Source organism: Thamnophis sirtalis, unplaced genomic scaffold (genome assembly GCF_051295495.1).
Source record: "Thamnophis sirtalis isolate CommonGarterSnake01/CBP01778 unplaced genomic scaffold, rThaSir2_p1.2 scaffold_13, whole genome shotgun sequence".
Lineage (NCBI taxonomy): Eukaryota > Metazoa > Chordata > Lepidosauria > Squamata > Natricidae > Thamnophis > Thamnophis sirtalis.
Window position 1 is genome coordinate 9,822,138 of NW_028261393.1, and position 23,295 is coordinate 9,845,432.

Genomic DNA, 23,295 nt, shown 5'->3' on the forward strand with positions numbered 1-23,295 from the left:
AGGGAAAAGAGTTATTCTGTGCCATTTGGAAAAGCACAAACGTTAAGTGACAGCTAAGTTTTGGTTTGGACATTGGTTTGAAAACATAAAATTTGATATGTCATATTTACTTATTTATCTACTAGCCTTTTTTGTTTAAAAGAAAGAACAAGGCGTCCTTTCCCACTATTCACCTCCAAGTTCACAGATGCCTAGGTGCGCTTGGTACAGGAAGAGATATTGTAAAAGGGGCATTCCAAGGTGGCCTTCAGCTGGATGGCTGTGTGTGTGTGTGTGTGTGTGTCTGTGTGTGTCTGTGTGTGTGTGTGTGTTTTCTGTCCTCTCTTACAGGGCTGTCTCCTCTTGGTGTGTGACTTCAAAAACACGTAAGCAAGACCTGGCTATACGGTGCATGGAGCCACCCCTCATTCTTAGGGGAGGTTGGCAGCCACAAGAATTTATAAAAGGGAGTTTATAAAAGTGACATCCGTTTACTCAGTTGCAGAGTCCGGCATCTCCTGCAGCCTTCAGCACCAAATTCCCCCTCAGCCCGTCTTGTTGACCTCAAGGACTCACCATGGGGAAGGCGGTAAGGAAGCTTCTGTTTTCATTTGGGCACCGGGTTCAAACTTCACTCAGGAGTCGTCCGTCGTCCCCCGCTTTTACTAGCAAATGGATCTGCATCATCTAGCAGTAGAATATATTTCATTCCAATCTTTTTTTTAAAGGCTGGTTTTCATAGTTCTAATTTCCATGGCTCTTTAACGGATTAACAGAGTTGGAAGGGACCTTGTAGGTCATCTAGTCCAGTGATCCCCAACCCCCAGTCCGTGGACCGGTGCCGGGCCGTGGAGTACCTGGCACCGGGCCGCGCAGCGGCCGGGGGCCATGATCGCTGCAGCGGCCGGAGGCCATAGTTTCTTTCTGTATGCAAATTAGGGCTAACTGGCACAAGGGGTGTTACTGGACCGCTGGTGGCACTCTGACGTCACCAGCGGCCCACCGCCCCCCTGTGTCCAGCGCCGCTCTTCTCATTCCTTTTCAGCGCTTCAGCGCTGGCCGATTCCTGAAAAAAACCTAAGAGCGCCTGCGCAGCTACGTAGGGCTAGCGTAGACAGCGCTAGTAGCGTAGCCTTGCGTAGGCGCAGTTTGTGCTACGCTATCTACGCTAGCCATACTGAACTGCGCCTGCGCAAGGCTACGCTACTAGCGCTGGTCATCGACGTATTCCACCGAAACCGCGAACAACGCCCCCCCCACTCCTGCGCGCGCTCAGCGGGCCACGGTAAAATTATCAAAGGCTGACTGGTCCGCGGCGATAAAAAGGTTGGGGACCACTGATCTAGTCCAACCGCCTACACCATTTCTGACAGATGGCAGTCCAGTCTCTTCTTGAAAGCCTCCAGTGATGAAGCTCCCACAACTTCTGAAGGCAACTTCTGTTCCATTGGTTGATTGTTCTCACTGTAATAAAATTTCCCCTTATTTCCAGGTTGAATTTCTGCAAAGACCATTTGGGAAATCTTGGGGGGTTTCCTGATCTATTACTGGGATTGTTATTATCAACGCTATTCAACAGAGATAAACAATTATTTAATCCAACTAATTTTCCAGTCCCAGATTTCTCTGCCAGTGCCAATAAAAGAGACTATTTGTAGCTCAGGGTTGAAATGAGGGGTCCGTGGTGCCTTTTGAGCTTTGTTATTTTATATTTTTTGCAGATGTTTCATTACCCAAACTAGGTAACATCTAGCTGGCTAATGAAATGTCTGCAAGAAAACAACGAAGCTCAGAGAGACATTTCTGCATGTGGATGCCAGATTTGATGTGTTCTAAGTGATATAGACTTTTACAACTGAATTTAGAACAGGGCTACCATCATAATTCTTGCAATCTTCCAATGGTGAATTATTAGTTAATTAATCAGTTGCTCATTAAATTTATGTGAATTATTTAGTTACTCTTTCTGTTTCTTACATCTTTCTTTAAGCTAAGCTTGTTGTTCTTAGTTGAGAAGTAATTTCCAACGCATCGCAACCCTATGGGCAATGTTCCTCCAGGCCTTCCAGTCCTCTAACATCCCCCGCAGTCCATTTAAGCTCATATTGACTGCTTCAGTGACTCCATCCATCCACCTCGTTCTTCTTTTGCCCTCCATCGTTCCCAGCATTAGGCTCTTCCCCAGTGAGTCCTTCCTTCTCATTAGGGGCCAAAGTCTTTGAGTTTCATCTTCAGGATCTGGCCTTCCAAAGAGCAGTCAGGGTTGATCTCCTCTAGGACTGACCAGTTTGATCACCTTGCAGTCCAAGGGACTTACAAGAATCTTCTCCAGCACCAGAGTTCAAAGGCCTCCATTCTTTGGCACTCAGCCTTTCTTATAGTTCGACTTTCACAGCTAAACTAAGCTAAATACCCAAATAATATTTGATTTTCCCCCCCAAACCCTGTTCCACTTTTTATACCATTCGATTAATTGCTAAATTATGTCATAGTTCACACAAAAGATGAAAAGGCAGATTGTTTTTTATTGCTGTTTATAACTATTTCCGATGACGGTCGCCTGGATGTTCAACAAACTCTACCCAAAGCCATTTCATGATGAGAAGAATAAGAGTAGTGTTGTTGATGGGATGTTATGTCGCAATCTGTCCGTGAAAAGTCAGAGCTGCCCGCAGGCAAAATGAAGTCAATTCTTGGAGCAGCTGACCAGGATACAAGCCATCTTCTTGCAGCTTCTTGCATCTAGAGTTCTCCGGAATGAATTGTCAGCTCAAATGTTTACTGTGAAAGCTTCCATCCAAAAATTCTGAATCTTTTTTTCTTCTTCCATTCAACCATGTCTGATTAATGGAAACTGCTTGGACAGGTTCCTGTAGTTTTCCTGGTAAAATTTCAGCAGTGGTTTGCCCATTATCCCCTTCTCAGGGCTGAGGGAAGTAACTGGTCCAAGAGAGAAAACAGCTGGTCCAACTCAACTTAAGTGCAACTGATTTCACACTTAAGATGAGACTAAAACCCATGGTTTCTAGCCTGGTAGATAGTTCTAGCAGTAGCATAGCAGTTAGACTTATATACCGCTTCATAGGGCTTTCAGCCCTCTCTAAGCGGTTTACAGAGTCAGCATATTGCTCCCAACAACAATCCGGGTCCTCATTTTACCCACCTCGGAAGGATGGAAGGCTGAGTCAACCCTGAGCCGGTGAGATTTGAACAGCCAAACTCCAGAACTGCACTCAGCTGAAGTAGCCTGCAGTGCTGCATTTCACCACTGCGCCACCTCGGCTCGGTTCAACATCACAATGGCTCACAAGATCTGACTTAAAAAGATAAAAGTTCCCCTCACACCAGGGGTGGGTTTCAACCGGTTCGCGGCGGTCCCCGCGATCCGGTTGGTCGCCGAACCCGGAAGTAAGTAACTTCCGGGAACAGCGAAGGCCCCCACCCGCGCCCGCTCCTTACCTGGTTTTGCCGAATTCTGCGCTTCCACGCATGCGCAGGACGCATACAGAGCCTGCACAATCCTCCAGGAGCAGCTGGAGCATCGCACAGACGCTAGTACGCATGCGCGCGGCGTGCGCGTGCGCGAGGACACCGCTGGCCTCGTTCCAACCGAACCGGTTGGAACGGGGCGAGAAACCCACCCCTGCCTCACACATATGTGCCAGTCGTTCCTAGGGGGCGGTGCTCATCTCCATTTCAAAGCAGAAGAGCCAGCGCTGTTCGAAGACGTCTCCGTGGTCATGTGGCTGGCATGACTCAATGCCGAAGGGGCACGGAACACTGTTACCTTCCCACCAAAAGCAGTCCCTATTTTTCTACTTGCATTTTTTACATGCTTTTGAACTGCTAGGTTGGCAGAAGCTGGGACAAGTAACAGGAACTCACTCCGTTATTGACAAGCTCAGTGTCTTAGCCACCAAGCCACTGCGTCCCTTAAGATCAGGCTTAGGATAGCATTTATAATCTGGGTGTATGGTTAGCTCAGGGTGTGGATGGTGTCCCTGCTATTGCTGGGGTAGAGGAGCATAGTAAAGAGTGTGCAGGGGGGCGGGGGGGAATGGCCAATCAGATGTCCTGCTCATATGTCAGTTCTCATCGGTACCTTTTTACCTGTGGGTTGAGATCATCAAGAGGAGAGCCTTCTCGGTGGTAGCCCCGACCCAATGGAACGATCTCCCCGTGGAGCTTCGTACCCTCACCACCCTCCAGACCTTCCGCACAGCCCTTAGAATCTGGCTATCCCATCAGGCCTGGGGCTAAAGATCGTAACCCGCCCGAATGGTATGAATGTTGCGTTTTAATCATGTACTGTCTTATATGTAAAAGTCTGTTTCCCCCCCCCCCCCATCCTTTGGATTGTGAGCCGCCCTGAGTCCCCCCAGGGAAAAGGGCGGCATACAAATAAACAATCTACAATCTACAATGCGTAAATTTAAACCAATATGCGTGTGCGTTTATGTGTCTGTGAACACGTGTAGAGAAGAGCAGAGAGGAAAGGGAAAGAAATCAATACATAGAAGATAAAGCCGACATTCCAATTTTATACTGACATTGTCGTTTGATTTTTCTGTGATGTCCCAGCCAGAATCCATTAGGGTTATAAATGTTGTTAGACAAATCAAGCTGCAGAAGGAAACGCCAGAAAGCATCTCTGCCAGAAAGCACATTCTGCACTGATTCCAAGACTGCTGGACTAAAATACATGTGTATATACACACACAAACACACACACACACACGCATGGGGAGAGAGAGTGGGGGAGGAGGGGGCATAGCGAGAGGGCTGTGTATAGAGGGTGCGTCCTTATTTATCCAGCAGTGAAAGGAATCTGAGCATTCGTTTTCCCATGGCCGTTTGTCAGTGGGAAAACCAAAGAAAGGCAGGGCAGGGAAATGCCTGGTCTCCAGAAGCCATCTGGATGTCAATTTTCCAAAAGAATAATGCAGCGTTGTTGGTTCAGGCATGCTATCAAGTTTCAGGTTATTTTGACAAGTTTTCCATCAGCTTTGGGTGAATAGGTTTTCTAAGTTACTACCTGCCCTGTACAAAACTTTTAATCTTTTTGTTAGTTAAATAGCTGTATAAAGTACTGCATAATAAAGTATTGTATAAATAAACAACTTCTAGGGCAAGAGTGTCAACTCAAGGCCAACGGGGCCGTCCTGGAAAATGTAAGGGGCCAGCCTGCATCACTTCGACCCAGTCTACCCAATGCGAAGTTGAAACATGCCAGCAGTTTGGGGAGTGGCATCAAGATGGCCAGGCCCCTCTCCCAGTTGGCTACGCCTGGCCATCCTCCCGAGGTCAACCACAAGCCTGATGTGGCCCTCAATGAAATTGAGTTTGACATCCCTGTTCTGGGGGTGGGGGGGTGGGCGTGGAAGAGATATATTTCCTTCTCACTCCCTTCTCTGGCACTGATAGATTTGTAGAGTTGCATTTGAGATTTGTAACAGTATTTCCAAGCGTTGTTTTTTCTTTCTCAAGGTCTCCTGTGGGGGGGGGGGGGTTCGTCGTGGCACATCTAAGGGGGTGCAATGGGGCAAACGCAGTGAGGCTTTGCTTATGCTTACAGTTAAGAGCATCCTGCAGGATTGGACTCCAGTACGAATCTGAAAGCTCAGAAGACAAAACCTCTGGTCCCGTTGACCAACCCAGTTTGGATTCTACAACATTATCCTGGGACATAGAGATAGATAGATAGATAGATAGATAGATAGATAGATAGATAGATAGATAGATAGATAGATAGATAGATAGATAGATAGAGATTGATTGATGATAGATAGATAGATGATAGATGATAGATTGATAGATGATAGATAGATAGATGATAGATGATAGATGATAGATGATAGATGATAGATGATAGATGATAGATGATAGATGATAGATGATAGATGATAGATGATAGATGATAGATGATAGATGATAGATGATAGATGATAGATGATAGATGGATAGATAGATAGATAGATAGATAGATAGATAGATAGATAGATAGATAGATAGATAGATAGATATAGAGATATAGAGATATAGAGATATAGAGATATAGAGATATAGGTAGGTAGGTAGGTAGGTAGGTAGAGAGAGAGAGGTAAGTAGGTAGGTAGGTAGGTAGGTAGGTAGGTAGGTAGGTAGATAGATAGATAGATAGATAGATAGATAGATAGATAGATAGATAGATAGATAGATAGATAGATAGATAGATAGATAGATAGATGATAGATAGATAGATGTTAGATAGCTAGGCAGCTAGGCAGCTATCCGGCTATCCGGCTATCCGGCTATCCAGCTAGAGAGATAGAGATAGAGATATGTAGATGTAGATAGAGATATGTAGATGTAGATGTAGAAGTAGAAGTAGAAGTAGAAGTAGATGTAGATGTAGATGTAGAGATACAGATACAGATACAGATACAGATACAGATACAGATATATAGATTAGATATAGATTAGATATAGATTAGATATAGATATATAGATATATAGATATATAGATATATAGATATATAGATATATAGATATATAGATATATAGATATATAGATATATAGATATATAGATATATAGATATATAGATATATAGATATATAGATATATAGATATATAGATTCACCTCCATTTATAAATGCCTTTCATCAAATTGTTATTATCAAATTTATTAATGTAAGGAATTTCAAACAGAGCATGAGCAGAAAAGCCTACTAGGACAGAAATATATAAAAAAAAATAACAAGCACTTAGGTCACTGGTTCAAGTCCCATGTCATCAAAACTGCGTTGATATCAGCCGCGCAGCCAACCTGATACTAGGAAGTCTCAAAATTCAGGGAACTGCCAGCTGTTCTTCTTTTCCGTTTGGCCAAGAGGAAAACACCCAAAATATCATTCCGTTCAGTGTCACATCTTTTTAAAAATGGAGGGGGGAGAACCCTGTGTACAGAATTCGACACGCAAAATTAGGTTTATTGGTTTATTGGTTTTGTTTTTTGTATGCCGCCCACTCCCGAAGGACTCTAAGGAAAGTCACAAGAGGAAAGAGAGGAGGAAAGAAGAAGGTAGAGAAGGGTTGTTGGGAAGAAGGAAAGAGTAGGGTTGTGGCCAAATGAGATGGCAAGAAAGCGATCCCAATTGTATTTTTTATATTCTTAAGCAGATTGTGATAAATGCTAGAAGCCAACAGATAAATGTTAATAGTATCTACAAGAATCTATATTTGTGGATGTATATGGAAAGAAATAAAAAATAAAACTTTTCAAAAAACTGAATCTGTTCTGCAGAGGTTATGGGATGACTGTGGGACTCTCGAGTTTAGTCCCATTACTAGCGAAGTAAAATTGCAGAGTGAAATTTTGTAAAGTTCTTCTATTCTATTCCTAGAATAATCAGCTTTGTTCTAAAGAACAACTCAACCACTGTAATGTATGTGTAATGTATCCACTCAGTTGTCTTTAAATTCATTCCATTCCTTTGATGCCAAATGGTAGGTCAACATTTGAATACAAATCAGATTTTTTAAATAAACAATTTTGTAGAGATAATTTTGTTTAAGTGGGGTCCCCAGAACTGTAAAGATATCAAAACAGCCAAGATGGCAGTTGTAACTAACAACTGACTTTTTCTGACACTCACACACACACCTCTCCACTGTGGACACCACTCGTCACGCTAGGCATTTGGTTTCGTTTTAATCCCAGCACTTAAAATCTATTCTGCTTTCCAGAGATGGCTTTTAAAAATGCTCAAAAGAATATTGTTAACACCTTAATTCATAATAATTAACGAAGCTATTTGAGCTTTCAAACCTCTTTCTTTTTTTTTCTTTTTTTTTGTCCTGCTAGGAGAAGTACGAGATGTACTCAGTGGAGATGGAGAAATACGATGGGGAAATGGATGTGAAGATTAAGAAGAAGAAAAACAAAGGGTTGAAGAAAAAAGAGAAGTTGGAGAATATGAAGAAAGAGATGGATGTGGTAAGCCATACATTGTTGTTATTGTTAGTTGCAAAGTCATGTCCGGCCTATCACGACCCCATGGACAACGTTCCTCCAGGCCTTCCTATCCTCTACCATCCTCTGGAGTCCATTTCAGCTCATGTCGAACGGGCCCATTTCCAGACTCCAGAGGGTCTCTGGAGCTTGGGGGAAGCAGTTTTCGCCCCACCAGAGGCTCGAGGAAAGCCTGGAGTTTGGGGAAGGCAAAAACACACACACACACCCCACATCATGGTGCAGGAGGCTGGCTAGACCATGCCCACAATGGCCCTGCCCACCCAGCAGTGGTGGGTTTCAAATTTTTTAGAACCTCTTCTGTAGGTGTGGCCTGCTTTGTGGCAGTGGCTTGCCGGCCATGTGACCGGATGGGAGTGGCTTGCCAGCTATGTGACCAGGTGGGAGTGGCTTGCCAGCCATGTGACCAGATGGGTATGACCAAGTTGTAAAATGTGGTGAAACTCACTTAACAACGCTCTTGCTTAGCAACCAAAATGTTGACTCAGAAACTCTGGCATTTGAAGCACGCAAATCTTAAAGCTGTCAAGTTATAAGACCCTTGCACCCATAACCCTTTAGGGGAAAAAACCCAGGGGTGTTCAAACTTGACAGCTTTAAGACTTGTGGACTTCAACTCCCAGAATTCCTCCTTTCGCTCTTCATCTTGATGATGTGCGGACGGGCAGGGGGAGGGAGCTGGAACCAGTTCTTAACAGCACTGTAGATTTGTGGAACCTCTTCTACAGAAGAGCTTAGAACTGGCAGGAACCCACTCCTGCCACCCAGCAACTGGGCAGAGAACCCATTGGTGAAATTTTTGAAGCCCATCCCTGCACACATGTCCATCTTGTTAAGCATATCCACTTTTAGCAAAAAAGAATTAAGTTGTGATGTGAGACCAGCCAAAGAGAAATAAAGTCTTCATCCATAAAACACATTTGTAATCTATGAGCCCAAGTTCACATTATGGCATTTTCCTCACTCTCCTCTGAACAATAAGAGATGCAACTCAGTGATCTCACAGAGCTGTGATTGATTCAATGAGGGGCACTTTATTCACGGAACCTCTCTTAACCTCTGAGTCAGAATTTGGAATCTGAAAAGCAGACATTAAAAATAAAATCAATAACGGACACTAAAGGACATTTGCATCCAAAGCTCTACGCAGAAGAGCTGCATACAGAATTTGGCGCACAAAATTAAGGAAAGTCACAAATAGGAACAATTGCAACATCCTGTTGTTTCTCAGCCTGCAAACCATTTGAAACTACGGAGTACATTTAATGTAATTATACTGGTAATTATACTCAGGGGAAAGGAATTCTTCTCCAGAACAAAATGTAATTTTCTCTCTGAACTTCAAGGAAGGAATGTTGTTTTTTTTCCATTAGTTTTTTGAGAGACAACTTTTGGTACCTCTTAAAGCATTGGTCTTCAGGAAATTTCAGCAAATGATAAGTAATGGCTTCAGAGCCTTATCTATATGAACAAAAACAATGTTAATTCCATCAGGTATATTTGTTGTTGTTATTGCGAAGTCATATCCGACCAGTGGTGGGTTTCAAAAAAATTTGGAACCTACTCTGTGGGTGTGGCCTCCTTTGTGGGAGTGGCTTGCCAGCCATGTGACCTGGAGGGAGTGGCTTGCCAGTCATGTGTTTTCTTTCTGTCTCTCTCTCTCTCTCTCTCTTTCCTTCCTTTTGTTTCTCTGCCCTTATTTTTTTCTTTCATCTCTCTCTCACTCTTTTTCTTTCTTTTTTCTTTTTTCTTTCTTTCTTTCTTCCTTTCTCTTTCTCTCTTTCTCTGTGTCAGTCTGTCTTTGTGTGTGTGTATGTGTGTGTGTGTGTGTGTGTGTGTGTGTGTGTGTGGCAGTGGTGAGTTTCAAAAATTTTTGGAACCTCTTCTGTAGGTGTGGCCTGCTTTCCGTGTCCACTGGTGGAACCTCTTCTAACCAGTTCGGTAGATTTGACGAACCGGTTCTACTGAATAGTTGCGAACTAGTAGGAACCCACCTCTGTATCTGACCCATCTCGACCCTATGGACAATGTTCCTCCAGGCCTCCCTGTCCTCTACCATCCCCCTGAATCCATTTAAGCTCACGTCGACTGCTTCAGTGACTCCATCCATCCACCTCATTCTTCTTTTGCCCTCCATCCTTCCCAGCATGAGGCTCTTCTCCAGTGAGTCTTTCCTTCTCATTAGATGGCCAAGTTGCATCTTCAGGATCTGGCCTTCTAAAGAGCAGCCAGGATTGATCTCCTCTAGGGCTGACTGATTTGATCACCTTGCAATCCAAGGGACTCGCAGGAGTCTTCTCCAGCACCACAGCTCAAAAGCCTCCATTCTTTGGCGCTCAGCCTTCCTTATGGTCCAACTTTCACAGCCATCCATTGCAACTGGGAAAACCATAGCCTTGACTATACACACTTTTGTTGGCAGGGTAAGCCACCAGAGCCTTGTTTATATGAACAGAAACAAGGTTAATTCCATCAGGCCTCCTCAATCTAATCCATTTCATAATTCGCAATTAACCTCTCTTCAAACCTCTCTGAATAGCAGAGATTGCCTCATTTCAAGGGCATTTGGAATTAATTATTTTGTTTCCTAAACATTTTGGTATGCAAATGTTAGAGCTGCAAATTCTGTTCAATACTGTGCCTCTTCAATTTTCTGAGACAATGTAATAAATTATATTATTGTTTAATACCGGCTATGTACGATTAAATATACAAGCTAAATTGCTTTTTTTCCCCCCCATCTGTAATACTATATATTCTTTGCCTTCATGCCCGATATGCTTCATGTTCTGAAATTTAATCTCCTGGCCTCCAGAATCAATTCCCACTTATCTGGAATTTTGAAATCATTTCGTTCTGTGGGTTTATCTTGTTAATCTGAAGAAATATTTGTTGACTGTGCTTATGTATTTATACAAAACAGCAGGAGAGAACATTGAATGAAGGACCATGCTCAAAAGACAACATCTCTCCATCCACTGAAATCATATTCTTATCTTGGGTCTCTCCTCTTTTTAGGATGATCATCAGCTGTCTATAGAAGAATTGGAGAGGAAATATAGGACCAACATCAAGAAGGTGAAGCCCTTCGACAAAAAGAGTATTAGCGGTCACTAATACTAATTAGAATGCGGCCGCTCGGGTTGTCATGGGGGTACCTCCCATGTTACACCCCTGTTAGGCGGCCTGCACTGGTTGCTGGTTGTTTTCCGGGTGTGATTCAAGGTGTTAATTATGATCTTTAAGGCGTTCCATGGCTTAGGCCCAGGGTACTTGCGAGACCGCCTACTGCCACCAGTAGCCTCCCACCGTCCAGTAAGATCCCACAGAGTTGGCCTCCTCAGGGTGCCGTCGGCCAGGCAGTGTCGGCTGGCGACCCCCAAGGGGGAGAGCCTTCTCTGTGGGAGCGCCTTCCCTCTGGAATGAGCTGCCCCCGGAGCTTGGCATAATCCCCGACCTCCGTGCCCTAAAAAGTTGGCTATTTCAGCAAGCCGGCCTGGCCTGAATAGAATAAATTAAATTATTAATTTTAAATTGTTAATTTTAATTTAATCCAAAATTTGATTTAAATTGTCAGTTGAAGGTTATTGGATTTCCCGTTTGATCTTTTTTAACTTTTCTCATATGTGTTTTTATGTTGTATGCCGCCCTGAGTCCTTTGGGAGAAGGGCAGCATATATAAGTCCAATATAACCAAACCAAACCAAGCGGCAAACTGAGAGGAACACATGTTTTCATAGTTCATCATAACCCCTTCGGAAGCCTTGAAAGTACGGTGGCCCTCTAGTTGAAAGGAAGTGATACATGGGGAGTAAGGCTGCCGTAAATTGATTGCACTGAGGTGGCTCAGTGGCTAAGATGCTGAGCTTGTCGATCAGAAAGGTCGGCAGTTCGGCGGTTCGAATCCCTAGCGCCGTGTAACAGGGTGAGCTCCTGTTACTTGTCCTAGTTCCTGCCAACCTAGCAGCTCGAAAGCACGTAAAAATGCAAGTAGAAAAATAGGGACCAGCTTTGGTGGGAAGGTAACAGCGTTCCATGCGACTTCGGTGTTGAGTCACGCCAGCCATATGACCACAGAGATGTCTTTGGACAGTGCTGGCTCTTTGGCTTTGAAATCGAGATAAGCACTGCCCCCCATTAGAGTCAGGAACAACTAGCACATATGTGTGAAGGGAACCTTTATATTTACCTAAATTGATAGCCACATTCATTGAATCCATGATGGGGCAAAAGTCTAGGAGTCGGGAGCATTACTGATTTATTATTACTACATATTGATATCTGGCCTCCTTGTCTATCTGCTTCCAGGGTTTGACCAGCACAGTGGCCGGAGAGATTATGCTTCGTGATGGTCCCAATGAATTGAAGCCCCCCAAAGGCACTCCGGAGTACGTGAAGTTTGCCCGTCAGCTGGCTGGTGGGCTGCAGTGCCTGATGTGGGTGGCAGCTGCCATCTGTCTCATTGCCTTTGGCATCCAGTGTGGCCAAGGTGACCTTACCAGCGCAGACAATGTAAGTGCCACGGAGCAGAAACAGACCATCAATTGGTAGTCACCGGGACAGAGAGAGAGGCAATAGTAAATAGAATGATGATGCAAAGTGGGCGGGGCCAAGCCTCAGGTGGGCAGGGTCAAGAATTGACTGTTTCTTCTCTAGGTTTTAATATCATGATTTAATTGTTGAAGGATGTTGGATCCCTAGGAGTAGATGAATTCAGAACAACAAGGCTGGGCTTCTGCACAGTTACCATATTTAGGCTGAAAAAAAATCAGATAGCAATAGCAGTTAGACTTATATACCACTTCATAGGGCTTTCAGCCCTCTCTAAGCGGTTTACAGAGTCAGCATATCGCCCCCAACAATCTGGGTTCTCATTTCACCCACCTCGGAAGGATGGAAGGCTGAGTCAACCTTGAGCCGGTGAGATTTGAACCGCTGAGCTGCAGATAGCAGTCAGCTGAAGTGGCCTGCAGTCCTGCACTCTAACCACTGCGCCACCTCGGCTCTTGACGATATGTACATCAGGAGTCCTTCAACCCCCGGGCTGCAGCCCGTTTGAAACTGAGCTATGTGAGCGGCGGGTGAGTGCACGCTCACGTGTGCAACTCCACTTGTGCGAGTGGCGGGCATTCACACATGAAGCGCCACTTGTGCAAGCAGTAGGCACTCGCAGAGAACCATCCCCTCTCCCCTTCCCACCAGGCCAGAGAGGTTGGGGCGCATTGACACAGAATAATAGATCAGGGGTGAAATTCAGCAGGTTCTGACAGGTTCTGGAGAACCGGTAACGGAAATTTTGAATAGTTCGGAGAACCGGCAAATACCGCCTCTGGCTGGCCACAGACAGTGGTGGGTTTCAAAAATTGTTCGAACCTATTCTGTGGGTGTGGCCTCCTTTGTGGGAGTGGCTTACCGCCCATGTGACCGGATATGAAGATGCCGACGACACTTGTCAGAACCACCTTAAATTACCTCACACATAGCACTGGCATGCATAAGAATAGGATGTAAACTTGTTTTTTAAAAGGCATCTTTGGTTTGCGTTAAAACAACTTCAACACACATAATGTTCTGATTGCACCACAAACGCAGTAGTCATCCTTACCTTTCACAGAGGCATTGAGTTTTATAAATATGAGCATGATAGTGTAGAATAATCATATCCAAGGACCAGTGGTGGGTTTCAAAAATTTTTGGTAGGAACCCACCTCTGGCCACAGAGTAGGGTGGGAATGGAGATTTTGCAGTTTCTTTCCCCCTGCCACACCCACCAAGCCAGCCAAGCCATGTTCACAGAACCAGTAGTACAAAAAAAAATGAATTTCACCACTGTAATAGATGGTTACAAAAATCTGTTTGCTACCATCTAATGGCCAGAATATCTCGGATGCGACACCCAGAAAAATACGGCATACTTCACTTAATCCTCCAGGGAAAGATCGAAGGCAAAAGAGGTCCAGGCAGAAGAAGAACATAATAGCTTCAAAATCTAAGGGATTGGTCTGGAGAAAACTCAACAGCACTTTTTCATGCAGCTGTTGATAAAAATAGGATCGCCAACATGATCGCCAACGTCCGATGACAGACATGTTTGACAAGCTAATAAATACAAAAGGCAAATATGGCACAAGAAGAAAAATGCCCATCTATATTTTAGCAGATGAACTTTAAACCTCATAGGCCCTAGGGATGTTTTCTAGTCCACCTTCTCCTCCTTTAGCAAACAAAAATCAGTTCTAGCTATTTTCTTGTTAAATAAGCAGAGAGATTGTTTAAACAGGCTGTTTCCCTTGAGCTGCTTTTTCAAGGTAATATCCGGCTTTCCTAAAAAATGCTATTTGCAGGTTAAGAAGCTCAGCTGTGACCTTAATTGATTCATTTAGAACCCTTCCCAGCTCAAAGCTGTTGCCTGAAACTTAAACCCTGTTTCACACTGAGAGCTTTTATACTCAGGGGTAAATGGGCATATTCAGTGCTGGGTTTCACATTTTGTTACCACCGGTTCGCCATGCACACGCACCCCTACTGCGCATGTGCTTTGCTTCCTTTTGCGCACCTTCCCATAACATGTGCCCGGCCTCAAAAACATGCCTAAATAGAACGGCATAGAGTCAGGGTGGGTGGGTAGGCCCACCCACAATTCCCACTACCAGCTCAGGTGAACTGGTCCGAACTGGCTGAATACCATCTCTGGGCATATTGGCCAGAAAATGAATATTTGCTAGTGTTTATTATTGTCCTGTTTGAGAATGGTTGTTAAAGAAGCTAGTTGCTAAATGAGGAGTGGCTGTATAATAAGTGTGATGTTTGCCAGGATTAATTGAAGCAGTGCATGCATGCATGTATGTATGTATGTATGTATTTAGTGTCACAACCCCTGGTATGCCCAAATATGGGAGGAAGCCTACTGCTTCCTTTCTTTGTCTATCGGCTCGTCACAAGAGACCATCCAGACAGAAACCCAATATTTTTACTGTTGCCTTTGTTACACTTGTGTTGTATTTGTGCTGATAAATATTTATTATTTATCAGCACAAATACAACACATACCACACATATATATGTGTGTTGTTTTTTTTGTTTTTGTTTTATTTATGCTGATAAATAAATAAATAAGGGAGACTAGTATAGATCTATTTCAAGCTATTTAGCTCTCATCAGCTAGCCATACCCTTACTGGGATTTGAACCTGGGCTATATTACATACTAGGCAGACTTCTTAGTCATTAGGCCACAGGCTCTTATCCGTTATCAGCAAAGCCAGGGTGAAAGGTATCTATTAGATTTTTACAACCCCTGGTAAGCCCCAATTATGGGAGGAAGCTAACTGCTTCCATCATCTGTCAATCGGCTCATCACAAGAGTCCATCACGACAGAAACCCAATATTTTTACTGTTGCCTTTGTTATATTTGTGTTTTTTTAATTTGTGCTGATAAATAAATAAAGGGAGACTAGTATAGATCTATTTCAAGCTATTTAGCTCTCATCAGCTAGCCATACGCTTACTGGGATTCGAACCTGTGCTGTATTGCATCCTAGGCAAATGTCTTAGCCATTATGCCACATATATATATATATATATATATATATATATATATATATATATATATATATATATATATATATATATATATATATATATATATATATATATATATATATATATATATATATATATATATATATATATATATATATATATATATATATATATGTTGTATTTGTGCTGATAAATAAATAAAGGGAGACTAGTATAGATCTATTTCAAGCTATTTAGCTCTCTAAATAGCTATTTAGCTCTCTCATTTAGCTTGAAATAGATCTATACTATTCTCCCTTTATTTTTTTTATCAGCACAAATACAACACAAATGTAACAAAGGCAACAGTAAAAATATTGGGTTTCTGTCTAGATGGTCTCTTGTGACGAGCCGATAGACAGAGAATGGAAGCAGTAAGCTTCCTCCCATATTTGGGCATACCAGGGGTTGTGACACTAATTACATATATTCCTTCTTGTTTAGTTATACTGTGACAACACAAATACCAGCATATATATATATATTTTTTTCCTTCTTCCTTAGTTATACTTGGCCGTTGCTCTTATCGCTGTTGTGGTTGTGACTGGCTGCTTTGGTTACTATCAAGAGTTTAAAAGCACAAACATCATTGCAAGTTTCAAGAATCTCGTGCCGCAGGTAAAAAGAAAAAATGGCTCCCAATATCCCCCCGTGCATCTGAAAATAAATTATTTTGGCCATCTGGGAGTTTTGATTTGTTTTGCTTTGCAGGGGGGGAGGGGTCAGGGGGAGGGTTAATGGACGAAAAGAATGTTGTAAGTCCAAATCCAGGACTTGGTTTCTTCTCTTCACCTCAAATACAGCAAGCCACAGTGATTCGAGACGGCGACAAGTTCCAGATCAATGCTAATCAGCTGGTAGTGGGTGACTTGGTGGAGATCAAAGGGGGAGACAGAGTCCCAGCAGACATCAGGATCATCACTGGTCAAGGATGCAAGGTACCTAAGGAAGGAAGGAGGTTGTTCTGATAAAAGGTGACGAATGTGACCTCACCCCACTCCAAAAGAGTTTGCTTTTCTCACCCTCTGCTGGAGAAAGATGATAAAGTTTGGCTCATTTTGTTTCAGTGGAAGAATGAAAGAAACTAGAGGAAAGGATTACTTAAATATGAGACAGCAGTGTGTTCAGCCGTGACCCGTCAAAACCGCGGTCCACTAAAGCGCGCCCGATCAAAGCGCGTACCTGACGTCATCAGCAGCACGACAAATAAAATTTAAAATAAATTAAATTAAAATTAAAATAAAATTACAGCAAGCCGATTCACATAAAGGTAAGGGTTAGGGTTAGGGTTAGGGTTAGGGTTACATTAAGGGTTAGGGTTAGGTTTAGGGTTACGTTAAGCGTTAGGGTTAGGGTTAGGGTTAGGTTAAGGGTTAGCGTTAGGGTTAGGGTTAGGTTAAGGATTAGGATTAAGGTTAGGTTTAGGGTTAGGTTTGGGGGGGTTAGGGTAAGGTTTTCGCGTTAATTTTAAATTTACTGCTCACAGCGTGCCGTTTTCGTCGCGCTGTGATGACGTCACGTACGCGCTTTCATCGAGCGCGCTTTAGTCTACCGCGGATTTGTGGTGGAACCGTGTTCAGCAGCGGCCAAACAAGCTAATACAATCCTGGGTTGTATAAACAGAGACATAGAATCAAGATCCCGTGAAGTATAAGTACCACTTTATAAAACCCTAGTAAGACCCCCACCAGGAATACTGCAACCGATTTTGGTCACCATACTACAAAAAAAAAAGATGTTGAGACTTTGGAAAAAGTGCAGAGAAGAGCAACTAAGATGATCATAGGCCTGGAGACTAAAACATAGGAAGAACGGCTGCAGGATTTGGCTGTGTCTAGTCTAGAGAAAAGGAGAACTTGGGGTGACATGGTGGCAGTATTCCAGTATTTGGGGATCTGCCACAAAGAAGAGAGGATCAAATTATTCTCCAAAGTACTAGACGGCAGGACAAGAAACAATGGTTGGAAACTAATCAAAGACAGAAGCAACCTGGAATTAAGGAAAAACTTCCTAACAGTGAGGCAATTAACCAATGGAATAGCTTGCCTTCAGAAATCGTGGGCGCTGCATCAGTGGGTGTTTTTAAGAAGAAACTAGACAGCCACTTATCTGAAATAGTATAGGTTCTCCTGCTTGAGCACAGGGCTGGACTAGAAGACCTCCAAGGTCCCTTCCAGCTCTAGTCTAGTCTAGTCTAAACTAGTGAGCTAATTGCACATTCTTTGTGTGATCCCTCTGTCACTGCATTACTGTTTCAATAGTACAGTTGCAATCGAAATGCAGAAGTGACTGAAGGACGTGTCCACTCCTAATTTCACGTAGAGGAAGGAAGTGCTTCAGACAGCCTCTAGGTCAATGTGTAATATGTAGTTTTGGTCTAAATAATGAAGTGACTAGAGTTAGGACTTGGTAGATCCACGCTCAAGTCACCATTCTATTACGAAACATGCAATTTACAGTCAGACTATCCATTCTGTCCTTCAATAGCAGTTCCATATTGATTTCTAAGTAAATACTCCAGCTTTGTTGACTATGAATCCCAGAATTCCACAGCCAGGATGGCCTTGAATTAGAATTACGGAAAATTGGAAGTCTACGTACCTGGAAGTTACTAAGATCAGGAAACACGGATTTAGTTATTCAGATCAATCCAAAACGCAGAAATGTCTCCGATCCGGAAAACAATCTATGGGGAGAGAAACATGCTCCCATCTCCTGCGCATACATATTATTTTAATAATGTAAGAAAGAAAATGCACAAATTAAATTTCAGAGTTGAAAATTGTCCAGCCATGGGCTCTTATCTCCATATCAAGAGTTGTGCCTACAAAGTTTCATGGATGGCACAGTTCACATAGAAAACTTTTTTCTCTTTCTTTCTTTTTCTTTCTTTCTTTCTTTCTTTCTTTCTTTCTTTTTTTTCCCCTCCTTTATTCTAGGTGGATAATTCATCTTTGACAGGGGAATCTGAACCTCAAAACCGTACCCCAGAATGCACCCATGAGAGCCCCTTAGAAACAAGGAACATCGCCTTCTTCTCAACTATGTGCTTAGAAGGTAGGAAGCACTGTTTTTTGAGGGGGAGCAGTGGTGGGATTCAGCCAGTTTGCACCACTTCGGGGGAACCGGTTGGTAACTTTCTAAGCAGTTTGGTGAACTGGTTGTTGGAAGAAATCATTATGGCAGAGGACCGGTTGTTAAATTATTTGAATGCCACCACTGGGGGGGGGGGGTGAAGAGATTGATTGTCCTCTGGCAGCATCTAGCTCTTCCCTTCTTCTTTTTCAGGAACTGCCACTGGTATTATCATTAACACCGGGGACCGCACCATCATTGGGCGCATCGCCAGCCTGGCTTCAGGAGTGGAGAATGAGAAGACGCCCATTGCTATTGAGATTGAACATTTTGTGGACATCATAGCTGGCTTGGCCATTTTCTTTGGTTTCACCTTCTTTGTTGTCGCCATGGTGATCGGTTACCCCTTCCTCAAGGCGATGGTCTTTTTCATGGCAATTGTGGTGGCTTATGTCCCCGAGGGCCTCCTGGCAACGGTCACAGTAAGTATCGCAACATAAGCAGTTTGAGATCTTTCTGAATACTTTCCCCCTGTTCAGTCCACAACATCTTCACGTGTTGCTTGGTATGAAGGAAGTACTGTGATCCGTCCTTGGCGTCTCCACCAGGAAGTCCCAAAGGTGCTTTTTCAAGGGGACTTTGTTCGGAGGTTTATCTGTGCCCTCGGGATCACCCAAATAATGCCAGTGGGTGTGGAACCTTCTTGGACTTTGTTGTAAACAGGAGATGGTGTCGTACCCCTCCCCCAGGGGTGAAATCCAGCAGGTTCTGGAGAACCAGTAGCAGAAATTTTTAGTAGTTTGGAGAACAGGCAAATGCCACCTTTGACTGGACTCAAAGTGGGATGGAAATGGGTATTTTTCAGTATCCTTCCCCCGGAGTGGGGTCGGAATGGAGATTTTTCAGTATCCTTTCCAGGGGTGGGTTTCAACCGGTTCGCGGCGGTCCCTGCGAACCGGTTGGTCGGCGAACCCGGAAGTAAGTAACTTCCAGGAACGGCGAAGGGCCCACCCGCCCACCCGCGCTCCTTACCGGTCTTTAAAGGCTTCTGCGCTTCCACGCAGGCGCATGGCACATACAGCGCCTGCGCAATTCTCCGCGAGCAGCTGGATGGCACATACAGCAGCTGCGCGAGTCTCCGCGAGCGGCTGGAGCATCGCACAAGCGCTAAGACGCATGCGTGAACTGCACGCGTGCATGAGGACGCCGCCGGCCCCGTTCCAACTGAACCGGTTGGAACGGGATTAGCAACCCACCCCTGATCCTTTCCCTGCCATGCCCACCAAGCCACGCCCACCAAGCCACACCATGCCCACCACGCCACACCCACAGCACCAGTAATAAAAAAAAATTGAATTTCATCACTGCCCTCCCGCTCTGCTGAAGGAAGAGTGCTAACGGCCAGATGGCAGCAAGAAATATAAATCTTTCCATTCTCCACCCTTCCATCAGAAGTGAAAAGACTTCTTGGGTGAGAAGCAAAACATCTTCAAGGGAAAGCAAAGTCCAGTTGCCTTTTGAAAAAGCACCTTTGGGGCAACCACAATCTGGAGATGACTGAGAATCTCCATAGACACCTTCACCAGGCAGCATTCTTAACTAACAAAACATCTTCCACAGTTCAAAGACTTATCACCCAACCGAACAGACAGGAACGATCTAAATTATCCTACCCAACACGGTGTCCTTCAGATATTCTGCACTACTTTCCCCATAAGTCTGTAGAGATTCTCAGTCATCCAGGTCATGGTTGTCCCAAAGGTGCTTTTTCAGGAGGTAACTGGACTTTGTTTTTTTTTCTTCTTTTAAAGACCTTTCACTTCTCATCCAAGAAGCTTCTTCAGCTCTGACAGGATAGTGGGGAATGGAAGGATTTACATTCCTTGCAGGCATACCCTGTAAGGACACAGATAAACTTCCAAGTGCTTCAACAACCCCCTAAAAGGATGCAAATGACCAGCTGTCTGCATGGAATATAAATCCTTCCATTCCCCACTATCCTGTCAGAGCTGAAGAAGCTTCTTGGATGAGAAGCGAAAGGTTTTCAAAAGAAAAAACAAAGAAGTCCAGCTGCCTTGGGACTATTTTTCCCATATCTTCCAGCCACCTAGAAGCATAAGATTGGGAATAGGGTCAGTCTTGAACCAATGGCTTCATGCACTCAACCTCAGTTGACTTTAGTTATCCCAAGTTCCAAAGATTGGACCTCACTTGTTTCCTATCCCCTCTCCTCACCCTACCTCCCTCCCATCCTCCTTGGATAGGTCTGTCTGTCCCTCACAGCCAAGCGACTGGCCAGGAAAAACTGTGTGGTCAAGAATCTGGAAGCTGTTGAAACACTGGGCTCTACATCGGTCATCTGCTCGGATAAAACCGGGACGCTCACCCAGAATCGAATGACGGTCTCGCACCTTTGGTTCGACAACCAAATCCACACAGCGGACACTACAGAAGACCAGTCAGGTATTTGCAAGCCTAGCAATAAGCAGAGGGGCAGTGGGTCACAATGGGCACCAGGCTGCCCACCCTAAGCTTACAGGGCGGAAAATCTGCCACGTCGCTTCTCATTGCTTCTCATTTTGCTTTACAGGGCAAACTTTTGATCAGTCCTCGGAGACCTGGCGAGCTCTGTGTAAAGTGGTGAGCCTTTGCAACCGGGCTTCTTTCAAATCGGGACAGGATGGTGTACCTGTGCCACGGGTAAGAAGCATTCGTAGGGATCATTATTTATTTATTTAGCATATGGTGCAGTGGTGGGCTCCTGCGTGATCGCGCGGGTTCGGGAGAACCCTTAGCTTTGATCGCTGGCTGCAGAGGTGGTATTCAGCAGGTTCTGACCAGTTCTGGAGAATCGGTAGCGGAAATTTTGAGTAGTCCGGAGAACCGGCAAATGCCACCTCTGGCTGGCCCTGCCCCCACCTATTCTCTGCCTCCCGAGTCCCAGCTGATCAGGAGGGAATGGGGATTTTGCAGTCACCTTCCCCTGGAGTGGGTTGGGAATGGAGATTTTATAGTATCCTTCCTCTGCCATGCCCACCTAGCCATGCCATGCCCACCAAGCCATGCCCACAGAACTAGTAGTAAAAAAAAATTGAATCCTGCCACCGCAAGGAGACAAATGTCAAAACATGCATGAGAAGAACAAATTTAAAAATAAGCAAGTGTAAAGGCAGAAGGAGAGAGGAAAAGAAAACAAGAAGAGTAGAAAATAAGAAACAATGGTTGGAGACTAATCAAAGAGAGAAGCAATCTGGAATTAAGTAGTTTGGAAAACCGGCAAATGCCACCTCTGGCTGGCCTCGCCCCCATCTATTCTCTGCCTCCAGAGTCCCAGCTGATCGGGAGGGAATGGGGATTTTGCAGCATCTTTCTCTTGCCACGCCCACCAAGGCATGCCATACCCACCAAGCCTCGCCCACAGAACCCATAGTAAAAAAAAATTGAATCCCACCACTGGCTGGCTGGGTATGCACACCTGCCCTTGTGCTAAGCTATCCATTTATAGCTAACTTTCTGGCTCATTCCCTCCAACCTCCTTGCCAGGTGAGTTTCGCACAGCCCCTGCTTTACTTACCTTAGCTGCCTGAGCTGATTACCTGCTTCTCTGAAGCTCCGTTTCACTCCCAAAGGGGTATGTGGGAGCAAAGCTAGCGGGCGTGAGTGCGCGCTCACAACCAGTGAACCACTTGTGAATGTAACTGCAGCCCACCACTGGTATAATGAGAACATGACAAAAGAGTAATCATATACCGGTGATCCACAACAGTTCATTTAGTGACCATTCAAAGTTACAACGGTACTGAAAAAAGTGACTTGCCACCATTTTTCACCCTTAGAAGACTGTTGCAACATCCGTGTGGTCACGTGATCAAAAATCACCCACTTGGCCACTGACTCGTATTTATGACAGTTGCAGTGTCCCGGACAGTGGTGGGTTGTAGGCGGTACGCTCCGGTACAAGTGTACTGGTTCCTGCTGGGAGCACCGGGTACCATTTCGGTATGGTGCTCTGGAGATTCGGACCCTCACCTCTCTCCTTGCTTTCCGAAAAGCCGTTAAGACCTGGCTGTGTCAGCAGGCCTGGGGTTGATGAGCTCCCTTCCCCTCTCGACAGGTGTGGTTGTTGGTCATTTTAAACGTCTATTTTGTATTTGCATGTTCCCCTTCCTGTTGGAGTTGTTCACCGCCCTGAGTCCCTTTTAGGGAATAGGGCGGCATATAAATAAAATGAAACTTCAAACCTGCCCACCCAAACTCCTTATCTGTATTTGAGCTCTTCGGTGCTTCTGTGCATGGAGCGCATGGCGCCTGTGTGATGCTCCGCCGAGCAGCTTCAGTGTCGTGGAGGTTCACGGAGGTAAAGACGCATGCGCACACTCCGCACATTCATGTGGTGGATGCCAGGTCCCGTTGCAACCGGTCCCGGAGGTCATGTTTAAGGTTTAAGGTTTTAATGGATTTGTAAGCGATCTCCTTTTGCAAATGTCTGACAAGCAAAGTTGATGGGGAAGGCTTTAAGCCAATTTTTTTTAAACTTGGCACTTTAAGACATGTGGACTTCGGCTCCCAGAATTCCCCAACCAGCATGTCTTAAAAGTGGCCAAATTTGAGAAACACTGCCCAGCATGGCATAACGGCTTGAGGTTT

The 23,295-nt window shown here is 44.5% G+C and overlaps 1 protein-coding gene across 1 annotated transcript in view; it reads left to right on the plus strand.

Annotated features, from left to right (window-relative positions):
- The first annotated feature begins 447 nt into the window (after nt 1-447).
- The window catches only part of ATP4A (ATPase H+/K+ transporting subunit alpha), a 36,486-nt gene continuing 13,638 nt past the window's right edge, over nt 448-23,295 (plus strand). The window contains exons 1-10 of the mRNA XM_087727839.1: nt 448-568; nt 7,825-7,956; nt 11,011-11,070; nt 12,301-12,504; nt 16,078-16,191; nt 16,377-16,511; nt 18,513-18,630; nt 18,862-19,130; nt 20,913-21,111; nt 21,239-21,348. Of these exons, the coding sequence (XP_087583965.1) occupies nt 557-568; nt 7,825-7,956; nt 11,011-11,070; nt 12,301-12,504; nt 16,078-16,191; nt 16,377-16,511; nt 18,513-18,630; nt 18,862-19,130; nt 20,913-21,111; nt 21,239-21,348 (1,353 nt within the window). The 5' untranslated portion in view covers nt 448-556. The remainder of the gene's footprint in view (nt 569-7,824; nt 7,957-11,010; nt 11,071-12,300; nt 12,505-16,077; nt 16,192-16,376; nt 16,512-18,512; nt 18,631-18,861; nt 19,131-20,912; nt 21,112-21,238; nt 21,349-23,295) is intronic.